General features: G+C 35.1%; 1 protein-coding gene across 1 annotated transcript; it reads left to right on the top strand.

Annotated features, from left to right (window-relative positions):
* Window positions 1-7040: 7040 nt before the first annotated feature.
* On the top strand, window positions 7041-8326 carry LOC137632781 (uncharacterized). The gene is made up of 2 exons (XM_068364868.1): window positions 7041-7534; window positions 7693-8326. The coding sequence occupies exons 1-2, from the start codon at window positions 7041-7043 to the stop codon at window positions 8324-8326; spliced, it is 1128 nt and encodes a 375-aa protein (XP_068220969.1).
* Window positions 8327-12365: the final 4039 nt, after the last annotated feature.

The following is a 12365-nucleotide window of genomic DNA, read 5'->3' as shown; positions in this document are numbered from 1 at the left end:
GGCAGAAATAGATTAAATCCAAAGATGGAGCACTAGAGAAAACCTTATTGACGGAACAGTCAAAAACAATACAAACACAAAAGGCTATTTAAACTGTTATTACTTCTTCAATATAGATGGATATCCAGTGAAATCCTTCAAGCTAAAATGACCAAATAGACCTTAATCTATCAAACGTCTTATCAAGTTCACAAAGTCCAGTATCCTGAACAGGTCCATGGACATACCAGCAGACTTTTTCAATAATCGCAGTTTTACGCCTGATGCCTTGATCGTCAATATACTTGGAGCACAAGAGCGTGTGTTTTGTTCTTCCATCGCATGATTTATAGCAGTCATATTTCTCAAAATATTGGTGACATTCTCTACGTCTACTTCTTCAATATGCAATGACTTTCCTTTAACAAATATTTAGACCCAAAACCGCAGCAGACTCCGTTTTATTAAACCCTTTTGTGTCATATTCTTATATACTTAATTTATACTTAACTTAATTGCTTTTGTCAATTTCCAAACTAAAACAAAATTGCTTCTAGTAATAGTTATAAAACCTCATCAAACCTTAAAATCGTTCTTTTCACTCATACAGTAACAGAGCAAAGCCAAGAAAAAGTCAACAAAATCGACAGCTGGCGATAAAAATAAGATATTCCAAACACCCTAAATGGTCTAAAGGGGCTATCAACCATAAAGCAATTTAATAGAAAGGCCCACCATTGGAGCCATCGAAAGAGTCCCTTTACTGTACATTAACGAGAGAGAGAGAGAGAGAGAGAGAGAGAGAGAGAGAGAGAGAGAGAGATAGTGTGTGTGTCCTAAGCAGTCAAGCGTTAGCGTTATATGGTATGAATGGACCCCTTAATAAAAAGACCATCAGCCTAATTGCGAACCTTACAACCCTGCGAAGATGAAGTATTGCCTTGAACGTTGCAGTACCTTTATCAGTTCGTGAATGCAATTTATATACATTAATTAATAATCTCAAGTCTTGAACCATCTATATAATTTAATTATGGAAACATTTAATCAGAATTTGGATTGGCTTTCCAGGAAAAAAAAAAACAGTTATGATGACATGAGAAAGGTGTGGACAAGAATAATTAAAGCGTTGTTCTTCCCAAAAGGAATAGAAGAAGAGCTATTTAGTAGATAGAAAACTGAGAAAAAAAATAACAAACGAAAGTTTACGTCATCATACAGTTTTGAAAAGAGAAGAAATAAGTCGAACCGACAGAATAAAACTATTGAGTATGTTAGCGACAGCAGAAAAAAAAAAAAAAAAAAAAAAAAAACTAATTAAACCAAACCCGAACAGTTTAGATATTGCAACATTTTATTGAGTACCTCCATCATAATATATGGACTCTGTCTAAAACTTGCAATATCAATATGTCAACAGTAGGGACAATTAATTTTAAATCACATTTAGTAACAAAAAGCGTAACATATGTATTGACTTTTCGGATATTTTACAGGTATTCTTGCGCCTTTCAAAGTATTAATTCTACACACGCAAAAACAAGAGAAGAGAGAGAGAGAGAGAGAGAGAGAGAGAGAGAGAGAGAGAGAGAGAGAATTAATTCCATGAGACATAAAATAGATCATTCTGAACATTACGTACTCAAGTAACAAAAGCGTTTCTTATGAATAGGAGACATAGGGCAACAATGAAAGTAAATATATCTACACGTCAGTCTGTCAAGGCAAGCTGATTTTCTGAAAGATAATGATAACGTTATTGCCGGTTGAAATATTCTTGAGCAATGTGTTTACTTACCAAAGGCAATATAGGGTAATTAATGCTCGGTCAGTTGACATATACTGTACACAAAAGATCCCATATCATTCATTCTCAATTCAATTGTACAAGAAATAACAGTCAATGTCCAAAACTTACGACGTTGAGATGGAAAAAAAAATCCTTTTTTTTAAACATTCATATAATATTAGTCAAGAGACATAGGCTCAGAAAAAAATAGAATATAGAATAAGTTTTACTTTTGAAAAAATTAAGCCATTGACAAAAGGAATATATAAATGTAAAATATTATTTTGAAAATACATGAAGCCTAAAAATTAAGTTACGTCATTTACCATCTAAGTATGAAGAATCGACATTCATTTTAACGAATATTATGAATACATGTGCTATAAATGTTAATTTATTTACATAAAAGCCTTATTAATCTCCTTGTAAAACCTTTAATTCTTATTTCTTTCATGTTTGAAATAAAATAAAAAACTGCACATGACTTTTAATCTATGATTTCAATTCCCCAACATAATCCGACAAAAATTCGTTACCGTTTTAGGTAAAATTATTACTGCGATAAAAAAAAGATTTAGCAATGACGTCCATTTGCATGTAAAGGGTTTTGTTTAAAATGTTTGGGTGTCCTTTAGTGAACTGAACACAAGGAATGTTTCTTCTGCCATGAAAGAGAGTAAATAATATTTTTACTACCAACCTCCAAAACCCTTGTATCTCCATCGTTCTTATATTATTCCTACGTTTATTCCTTCCTTCCATTCTTTCATCTATATAATTCACGATAAAACCGTTATTTGAAAGAACATTCACTCATATTCATGTATTAAAGTAATTCTCAGTTAAAAGTAAGTTTTAAGAAAAGTAATTTAGGACAGATAAGTTCGTCTTGGGTAGTGACATAGACTGATCAGGTCATCTAATGTCTTGGAGTAGATTTCTCTTGCTTAAGGGTACACTCAGGCACACTATTCTATTAGTTTCCTTTCCTCACGAAGCTACTATCCCTGTTGGAGCCCTTGGGCTTATAGCACACTACTTTTCCGACTAGGTTTGTAGCTTAGCTAATTAGAATAATAATAATAATAATAATAATAATAATAATAATAATAATAATAATAATAACAGCAACAAGAAAACGTACAAAGGATTAACCTCAGATTTTAGCCACACCAGCCCAACATAATCCGGATATAAAGTATAAGTGTAATGAAAAAGGGTGAATAAAAAAAAAGGTTATAATTAAATTTAGAAACCAGATTAAAAGAAAATCAGGTTAAAATAAAATAAAAATCTGGTTAAAATTAATAAAGAAATCATGTTAAATTAAATAAAAAATAAGGTTGAAATTGAATTTAAAAAATCAGGATAAAACACATTAAAAATCAGGTTGAAACGAAATCTACTTAACCGTAGTTGACGTCGAGGGGGACGTAAATTACGTTGCCTATTTTCTTTGTTACTGGATGATCGGTGACTTGAGACGATTCCGTCTTCTATGATTTAGAAAAAAAAAAAGATTAAAACACAAAATACGAAAACTCCTGTAAAATGAAAATTTGATAATGACTGATAAAGAGGTTTCTTGCATACTAGAGTATGCGACCCGTCAAATATGACGACTAATTATTTAGATAGGTATACAAATCCATAGATTCAACCCTTCCCATACCATTTCCTTGCATAACTAAGAAACGGTAGCTTGGGCAATTTGGGGGAGTGTCTGTATATATATATATATATATATACACACATATATATATATATATATATGTATATATATATATATATATATATATATATTATATATATATATATTTCCATAGTTAATTCAAAATGTAAGTGCAAATCTCAAACCGAAACATATTAATAGTTGTTTCGGAGGTGACACAACGTTTTTCTTCTTCCTTATGAGGCATTAAGAGATTGAGAGTTCCTCTATATTACTGAAAGACAGCAAATGTAAAAGACATATAAAAGGTCTTATGAACTCTCCACAAAGTTGGCCTCTATAATGTTGTTTTTCAATGTCCTTTATTGATAAAACCGTCGATGGTTTAGGAATGGAACTGTATTAATATATTTGTCATAGAGGTTCTACATGTATTCAGCAGCCGTAATTGAAAGCATTTAGCAGCATCAAATTTCAAAGGGTAACCAAGCAAGGTAAATGAACGCTTGTGTGTGTGTACGTGTACGTGTACGTGTGTGTGTGTGTCTTGGAAGACTTGCATTTGTTAGATTTCCATTCCAGATGAAATTGCAGTTAGAGCCAAAGAGACGCAGCTAAGACCCTTAGCTAATGCCTACAGTGATCCGTGGGATGTGTGCTGACAGCCCTAACCACCTTACGAGCAATATTCAAGTAAAAAATTATATAGCAATTAGTGTACGCGACCTGTCAAAAATGACGGCTAAATATTTAGATAGATATGCAGATACACGCTACCCCCCCTTCCCTCCGCACCAGGATATGACTACTCCTCTCCCTACCCGAGGGACGGGGAGAGTTCAGCGTGATCGGGAAAAAAATATATACATATATCCCTATATACCTTGTCAAACAAACAGAACATTTTTGAAAGTCAAAAACGATGATGACTTCTAAGACTTACAGAGGAATTAAATTACATAATGGGTATTTTCCTTTTGTGCTTTTCAAAATAAGTTTCTCAATGATCCTGACAACAAAGATTAGCATGCAGGAGCATTTCTTTAAATGTTATAATTAAAAACAACAGTCTAGACATAAGTTAATTTAATATTTTGTTAAACACTTTGTTAATAAGGATCAAACATAACACAACAGCGTTTCATGGCGACTGGGACAACTTTGATCAGCTGGTGTCTGATGTTTAAGGAGCTGGATCAGTTCACAGAACAGTTGGAATTCATATGCAGGGTTTTGGATTCTGGAAACATGATGCCTGGAAATCAGTCACTCATCTGTCCAAATCTATTCCTGATACCCAAAAAAGAAAAAGCAGAGTAGATTCAAAAGTCCACATTAAGAGTTAGCACCATAACACCAGAGAAAACTGTCAAAACCAACTCTCATGAAGCCCTCAAAATGTGCTAAAAATTACAGCTTCAAAGCTATAGATTTACAAGATTTTTTTTTTTTTTTTTCAAAATTATTGCTCGTCATATGCACTTTGAGAATTAATTCATTCCTGCTGTATGGGGATCTGTGTCTAGTACTAGCAATACTCCAAACTGTGACTGGGTATCACCAAATGATTAATGCAGCATTTACAGACCTCAAAACATTTAAAGAATGTTTGAAGTGCAGCCAAGAAGCATCATCAAAAGTAGGACAAGATTACACAATTACAACATTTGATCTTGGTGTTTGAATGAAAAACTTCCCTCTGATATATATATATATATATATATATATAGTATACACACACACACACACACACACACATATATATATATATATATATATGATTCTTAAGCTGAAACGAATTTGTAATCTTGAAAGATTTCCCACCTTTTTTTTTCGTTTATTTTCCTCATTTTAAGGAGTTCTATTAGAATGAGAGAGAGAGAGAGAGAGAGAGAGAGAGAGAGAGAGAGAGAGAGAGAGAGAGAGAGAGAGAGAGAGAGAGAGAATGTATGCGTCGAAAACATGCAATTCTTCTCTGAAGACTTTCTGAGAATACCTCTACAGCTCTAGAAACTGCATTCTCTTATGAAAGACTTCTTCGGCCTTTTTTCTTCTTACGTCAGAATGAAGAAACTCGGATCTTTTTCTTATCCTTCCATACTCTCTACTTTTGCATAGTTTCCACCTTATTCTGCAAAATCTTCATTTTTGGTTAATCAACATAATGGACTAAATTTCTCATTTCAAATTCACCCATTCACTCTCTCCTAAACTGATCAACGACTTATCATTAGTTCTTTTCGGATTCTTTCAATGTTCTCTCTCGTTTTCATTTCTGTCTCCCTCTTCTTCCTGTATTTTCTGTTGGAATCCTTTCAAATAAATCAACTTTTAGTCTTCAACATTCTTCTTGTTTTGCTTTTCCAGACTACCTTTCAGGTTCCACTAGTCACTGCTCCCTTCTTCACAATGCAATGTTCGTTTGCTATGATGAGCGTTTTGGTTTAAAATCATCCATTCATTGAGATACTGACGCTATAGAGTCATTAGGTCTTTTATCTAGCCAAACACACTATATTGGATGCCCACTCTGGTTATCAGGTGTATGAGGACAGAAGAGAATGTATATATATATATATATATATATATATGTACTTATGTATATATAAATTTACATATAAATACTTTATATCATATAGATATGATATAGTAAAAGCAATACATAAAATACTATATATCGCATAGACTAACCAATACATTACTTCTCTAGCATCATACGACGCTTCATTCCCTCTCTCTCTCTCTCTCTCTCTCTCTCTCTCTCTCTCTCTCTCTCTTCTTTTTTGTAAGATTTTTTTCAAGATTTCCTCCGGGGAAAAGAAATTACGAAAGGAATAGTCAATGGAGATATTAGATTCGTCTCTTCAAAAAAGGAAAAGAAAAAAGAAGTGAGAAAAACGCAAGACTTCTGCTGGAGCAGAAAGAAATCATCGGAGAAGACCAGAAGATTCTTCTCCGACCCAACGATGTCTTCAGAAGGCTTCACACCATCCCGTTCTCATCCGAGTCATCATTCACACCTCATAAGAATTTTAACTTTTTTTTTATAAATGCAATTCTATCTATCTATCTATCTATCTATATATTCTATCTATCTATCTATCTATCTATCTATCTATCTATTTCCTTCGGGGAAAAGAAATTACTAAAGAAATATTCAATGGCGGAATAAGATTCGTGTTCTTGAAAAAAAAAATTAGAAATAGAGACAAACTTGTCTTTTTCAGGAGCAGAAAGTAAGTTTCGGAGAAGACCGAGTGAAGATTTTTCCCAAAGCGAACGAAGAAGTCTTCAAAATCTCACTCTCATTCGAATTACAATCGGAATTAGTTTCAGGAGACGATCTCGAAGCCAACGAAGACGTCTCCAGTCCTCAAAACTCCTTCAATCTCGGAGTTGATATTTCTGCGAAGACCTACTTCAATTTCTTCAAATTATACATGATCAAAGTCAAGTGATCTGCATTCTGAGTTTTGCAACGATGTTCACAAACACCGTATTGAGAGCTATCAGCCAGTACGGGAAGAAATATCTACTTGGAGGTCCCTCTTCCCAAGACGGGTTTCAAGACCAGCAACCATTTTGGGAGGTGGTCTTATGATGAGGAAATTCTGGGCCAAGGAGGAAAAGAGTAAGGCACTTGAGCCTATCTTGGATCAGGAGGAACTCGACGGAGTTTCTGAGGATACGGAAGCTGTCATCAGTGGGAAGGAGCCTTTGCTTTCCGGCAAGGAGGAACAGCTGCTGCTGCCAGGAGGCACAGGGAGTGTTGTCTCTAATAGAGATGTACAAGTTCAGGTAGAGACTGAACATCTTACCTCTAACAGAGATGTAGACGTTCAGATAGAGACTGAACATCTTACATCTAACATAGATGTAGAAGTTCAGGTAAAGACTGAACAAGTCTCTAACAGAGACGTAGAAGTTCAGGTAAAGACTGAATCAGTCTCTAACAGGGATGTAGAAGTTCAGGTAAAGGCTGAACAAATCTCTAACAGAGATGTAGAAGTTCAAGTAAAGGCTGAACAGCTTATCTTTAACAGAGATGTAGAAGTTCAGGTAAAGACTGAACCAGTCTCTATATTGAAGTTCAGGTAAAGACTGAACCAGTCTCTAACAGAGATGTTGAAGTTTAGGTAAAGGCTGAACCAGTCTCTAACCGAGATGTTGAAGTTCAGGTAAAGACTGAACAGCTTATCTCTAACAAAGATGTAGAAGTTCAGGTAAAGGCTGAATAGCTTATCTCTAACAGAGATGTAGAAGTTCAGGTAAAGACTGAACAGCTTATCTCTAACAGAGATGTAGAAGTTCAGGTAAAGATTGAACAGATTATCTCTAACAGAGATGTAAAAGTTCAGGTAGAGACTGGACCAGTCTCTAACACAGATGTAACGGTTCAGACGGACGGAGACACCGAGATTGAAGATAGGCGAAAGAATGAAAACAGGGCTAAGGAACTTGCCAATAAACAGGCTGTGATTGAATCCCATGAAAATCAACTTGCTGATTATTATCAATCAATTCTAGAGTTGAAAGCGGAGCTGAAAATGGCTCAGGAGAAAAATGATGTCCATATTCAAAAAAGAAGCCAAGGACACCAAAGTCTAGTAGAAGAGCTGCAGGGGGAGATTTCTAAAGCTCTAGTACAAAATCATGAGCTAAAGGAGGCAATGTTCACAATAACAAGGAACGAAGGTCTTCGGGAACAACCAGAGAACAAAGTTAAACGAGAAAATAATTTGAACGATAAGATTGTTCGAATGACCAACATAAAAGATCAAATGAAGAAAGAATTGTCCACAGCGAATGATGTCATATGTTCACTGAAGAAGGAACTTCAGAAGAGAGATTTGGAAAAAGGTTGTAAAATAAGAAGGGATGGGTGACGTTGAAAGGTGTGAAAATGCAACAGAAAATGACAATAAAGTAGTCGTTGTGAAGGAAGAAAAACAAGAAGGTGAAGACGGACCCACAAAAAAAACTTTTGATGAGGAAACCAAAGAAGAAGAAACCAAAACGGGACAAGGATGACACCTCAAAATAGAGGTCAAAGAGTATCTAATGCTAAAAGGATGACACCTCAAAATAGAGGTCAAAGAGCATTTAATTCTAGAAGAAAGGCACCTCAAAATAGAGGGCAAAGAGCATCTAATGCTAGAAAGATTGCACCTCAAAATATAGATTAAAGAGCATCTAATGATAGAAGGATGACACCTCAAAATAGAGGTCAAAGAGCATCTAATGCTAGAAGGATGGTACTTCAAAATAGAGGCCGAAGAGCATCTAATAGTAGAAGGATGGCACATCAAAATAGAGGTCGAAGAGCATCTAATGCTAGAAAGATTGCACCTCAAAATATAGATTAAAGAGCATCTAATGATAGAAGGATGACACCTCAAAATAGAGGTCAAAGAGCATCTAATGCTAGAAGGATGGTACCTCAAAATAGATGTTAAAGAGCATCTAATGCTAGATGGATGACATCTCAAAATAGTGGTAAAAAAGCATCTAATGCTAAAAGGATGGCACTTCAAAATAGAGGTCAAAGAGCATCTAATGCTAAAAGGATGACACCCCAAAATAGAGGTCGAAGGGCATCTAATGCTTGAGGGATGGTACCTCAAAATAGAGGTTAAAGAACATCTAATGCTAGAAGGATGACATCTCAAAATAGAGGTAAAAAAGCATCTAATGCTAGAAGGATGGAACTTCAAAATAGAGGTTAAACAACATCTAATGCTAGATGATGGCACCTCAAAATAGAGGTCAAAGAGCATCTAATGCTAGAGGGATGACACGTCAAAAAATAGAGGTCGAAGAGCCTCTAATGCTAGAAGGATGACATCTCAAAATAGAGGTCAAAGAGCATCTAATGCTAGAAGGATGACACCTCAAAATAGAGGTCAAAGAGCATTTAATGCTAGAAGGATGACAATGCAAAATAGAGGTCAAAGAGCATCTAATGCTTAAATGATGACACCTCAAAATAGAGGTCAAAGAGCATATAATGCTAGAAGGATGACACCTCAAAATAGAAGTCAAACAGTATCTAATGCTAGAAGTATATCACCTCAAAATAGAGGTCAAAGAACATCTAATGCTAGAAGGATAGAAACTCAAAATAAAGGTCAAAGAGCATCTAATGGTAGAAGGATGACACCTCAAAATAGAGGTCAAAGAGCATCTAATTCTAAAATGATGACACCTCAAAATAGAGGTCAAAGAGCATCTAATGCTAGAACGATAAGAACTCAAAATATTGGTAAAAGAGCATCTAATGCTAGAAGGATGGCACCCCAAAATAGGAGTCAAAGGGCATCTAATGCTAGAAGGATGGCACCTCAAAATAAGATGTCAAAGAGCATCTAATGCTAGAAGGATGGCACCTCAAAATAGAAGTGAAAGAGCATCTAATGCTAGAAAGATGGCACCTCAAAAATGGAGGTCAAAGAGCATCTAATGCTGGAAGGATGACACCTCAAAAAATATAAGTCAAATAACAGCTAATGCTAGTAAGATGGCACCTCAAAATAGAGGTCAAAAAGCATCTAATATTAGAAGGGTGGTACCTCAAAACAGAGGTCAAAGAGCATCTAATACTAAAAGGATGGCACATCAAAATAGAGATCAAAGAGCATTTAATTCTATAAGGATGGCACCTCAAAATATAGGTCAAAGAGCATCTAATGCTAGAAGGATGGTACCTCAAAATAGAGGTCAAAGAGCATCTAATGCTAGAAGGATGGCAGCTCAAAATAGACGTTAATGAGCATCTCATGCTAGAATGATGGCACCTCAAAATAGAGGTCAAAGAGCATCTAATGCTAGAAGGATGATACTTCAAAAATAGAGGTCAAAGAGCATCTAATGCTAGAGGGATGACACCGCAAAATAGAGGTCGAAGACCATCTAATGCTAGAAGGATGACACCTCAAAATAGAGGTCAAAGAACATCTAATGCTAGAAGTATGACACCTCAAAATAGAGGTCAAAGAGCATCTAATGCTAAAATGATGACACCTCAAAATAGAGGTCAAAGAGAATCTAATGCTAGAAGGATAACACCTCAAAATAGAGGTCAAAGAGCATCTAAAGCCATAAGGATAACACCTCAAAATAGAGGTCAAAGAGCATCTAATGCTAGAAGGATGGCACCTTAAAATGGAGGTCAAAGAGCATTTAATGTTAGAAGGATGGCACCTTTACACAACCTAAGAGAGATTAGTTCACCAAGATTTCCAATAGGCTTCAGAAGGCACATAAACGTTCCAAAATGCTCTGTCTTCAGGGATATGATATGATGATTAAATACTTTATTCTTAACTGCTTTTCATTCTACCGTGAGGCGTTAGTGACCCTGGCAGTTATGACGCCGCCTAGTGTCAATGACCTTTGTAGTTGCGACGCTAGCCAACCTAATCAATCTTTAAATATGATCATATTAATAAAACCCTTGATATAGGGTCTCTCTCTCTCTCTCTCTCTCTCTCTCTCTCTCTCTCTCTCTCTCTCATGGAAAACGGGAGATAGGATTTTTAATTAGCGTTGGCCTAGATGATTCATTCTGTTCTTAATCATTTAAGTGCTGATATTATATACCTCTCTTTGGACAAGATCGAGACAAGAATAATGACATTTTTTATACCTTATTCCTGTAGTAGACTAGAAACGGCTATATTTGTTGCATATAGATAAACAACTATATCCTAAATAGGTATTTTTGCCATTTCAATAGCAAATAGACCTCAAAGGTAAATTTCATACAGAGAGAGAGAGAGAGAGAGAGAGAGAGAGAGAGAGAGAGAGAGAGAGAGAGAGAGAGAGCGCTCCAACATCAGGCGTTTTATCATAGGATCATATTTAAAGACTGATTAGGTTGCCTAGCGTCGCAACTACAAAGGTCATTGACACTAGGCGGCGTCATAACTGCCAGGGTCACTGACGCCTCAAGGTAGAATGAAACGCAGTAAAGAAAAGAGTATTTAATCATCATATCATATCCCTGAAGACGGAGAGGAATTTGGAACGTTCAAGTCAGAATAATTTTTTCAACTGAAAATTTCGGATATTATTATGTAAATTATTATGAAATTCGACATCACTGAATGTTAATACGCTGATTTTTGGAATTAGAATTACTTTCAATATAAAAAAGCAAAACTATTTTTCTAAATGATTCCCAATTGTAACTTTAATAAATATTTAACAGGATCAAATTGAAAATCTTTTATTCTTTATATTCCTCTAATTCCGCCTTAAGTCTCCGGACTAGTTCTTCAAAATTTCCCTTGGAACTCCGGAAGAAACTCGCTCGGAAGTGATTGATACAAGACTTCCTTCCCTACTTTGAACATATAATCTCGTCTGTAGATTTTAATTCATAGAAACAAATATTGAGAGATATAATAAAAATTATTTCTATCTAAAGTAAAACTTATTTTGTTATTAAAACTATTAACACATATAATATTGATGTTTACCGACTCTAAATATTGTATAACATTCTCCTTATTATTTGCTTGAAATTCTTATTCTTGTAACTTCGTGAAAGTCTTCTGACTCTTCAGGGATAAGAGAGAAGGATTGAATAATATTTTCGCTCTCTGTCTGTACATCGTTTTCTTTCTGCTCCATCAACATCATCATCAACTTTTACTTCACAAAAGGTTGAGGTAATTCCTTTACGTCCTGTTCTATTTCTTTTTACTTGTTTACTTGTTTACTTGTTTTGGGTTTAAATCCAACCCTCCACTGAAGTCGAGTGAACTACTTCTCGGGCGGGTCCATATTAATCATCTAGCGAAACATTTTCATTATAACTTATACAATTCTTTGATTGTAGCATCTTCCAAATCATATGATCTTGTGAAAAGTAATGTCTTTAGTTTCTTCTTAAATTCAATTGCTTCCTTTAGGTCCTTCATT

This window comes from Palaemon carinicauda, chromosome 3, assembly GCF_036898095.1.
Source record: "Palaemon carinicauda isolate YSFRI2023 chromosome 3, ASM3689809v2, whole genome shotgun sequence".
Taxonomy (NCBI): Eukaryota; Metazoa; Arthropoda; class Malacostraca; order Decapoda; family Palaemonidae; genus Palaemon; species Palaemon carinicauda.
Note: the sequence above shows the minus strand (reverse complement) of the source record. Positions and strands in the feature narration are given on the sequence as shown.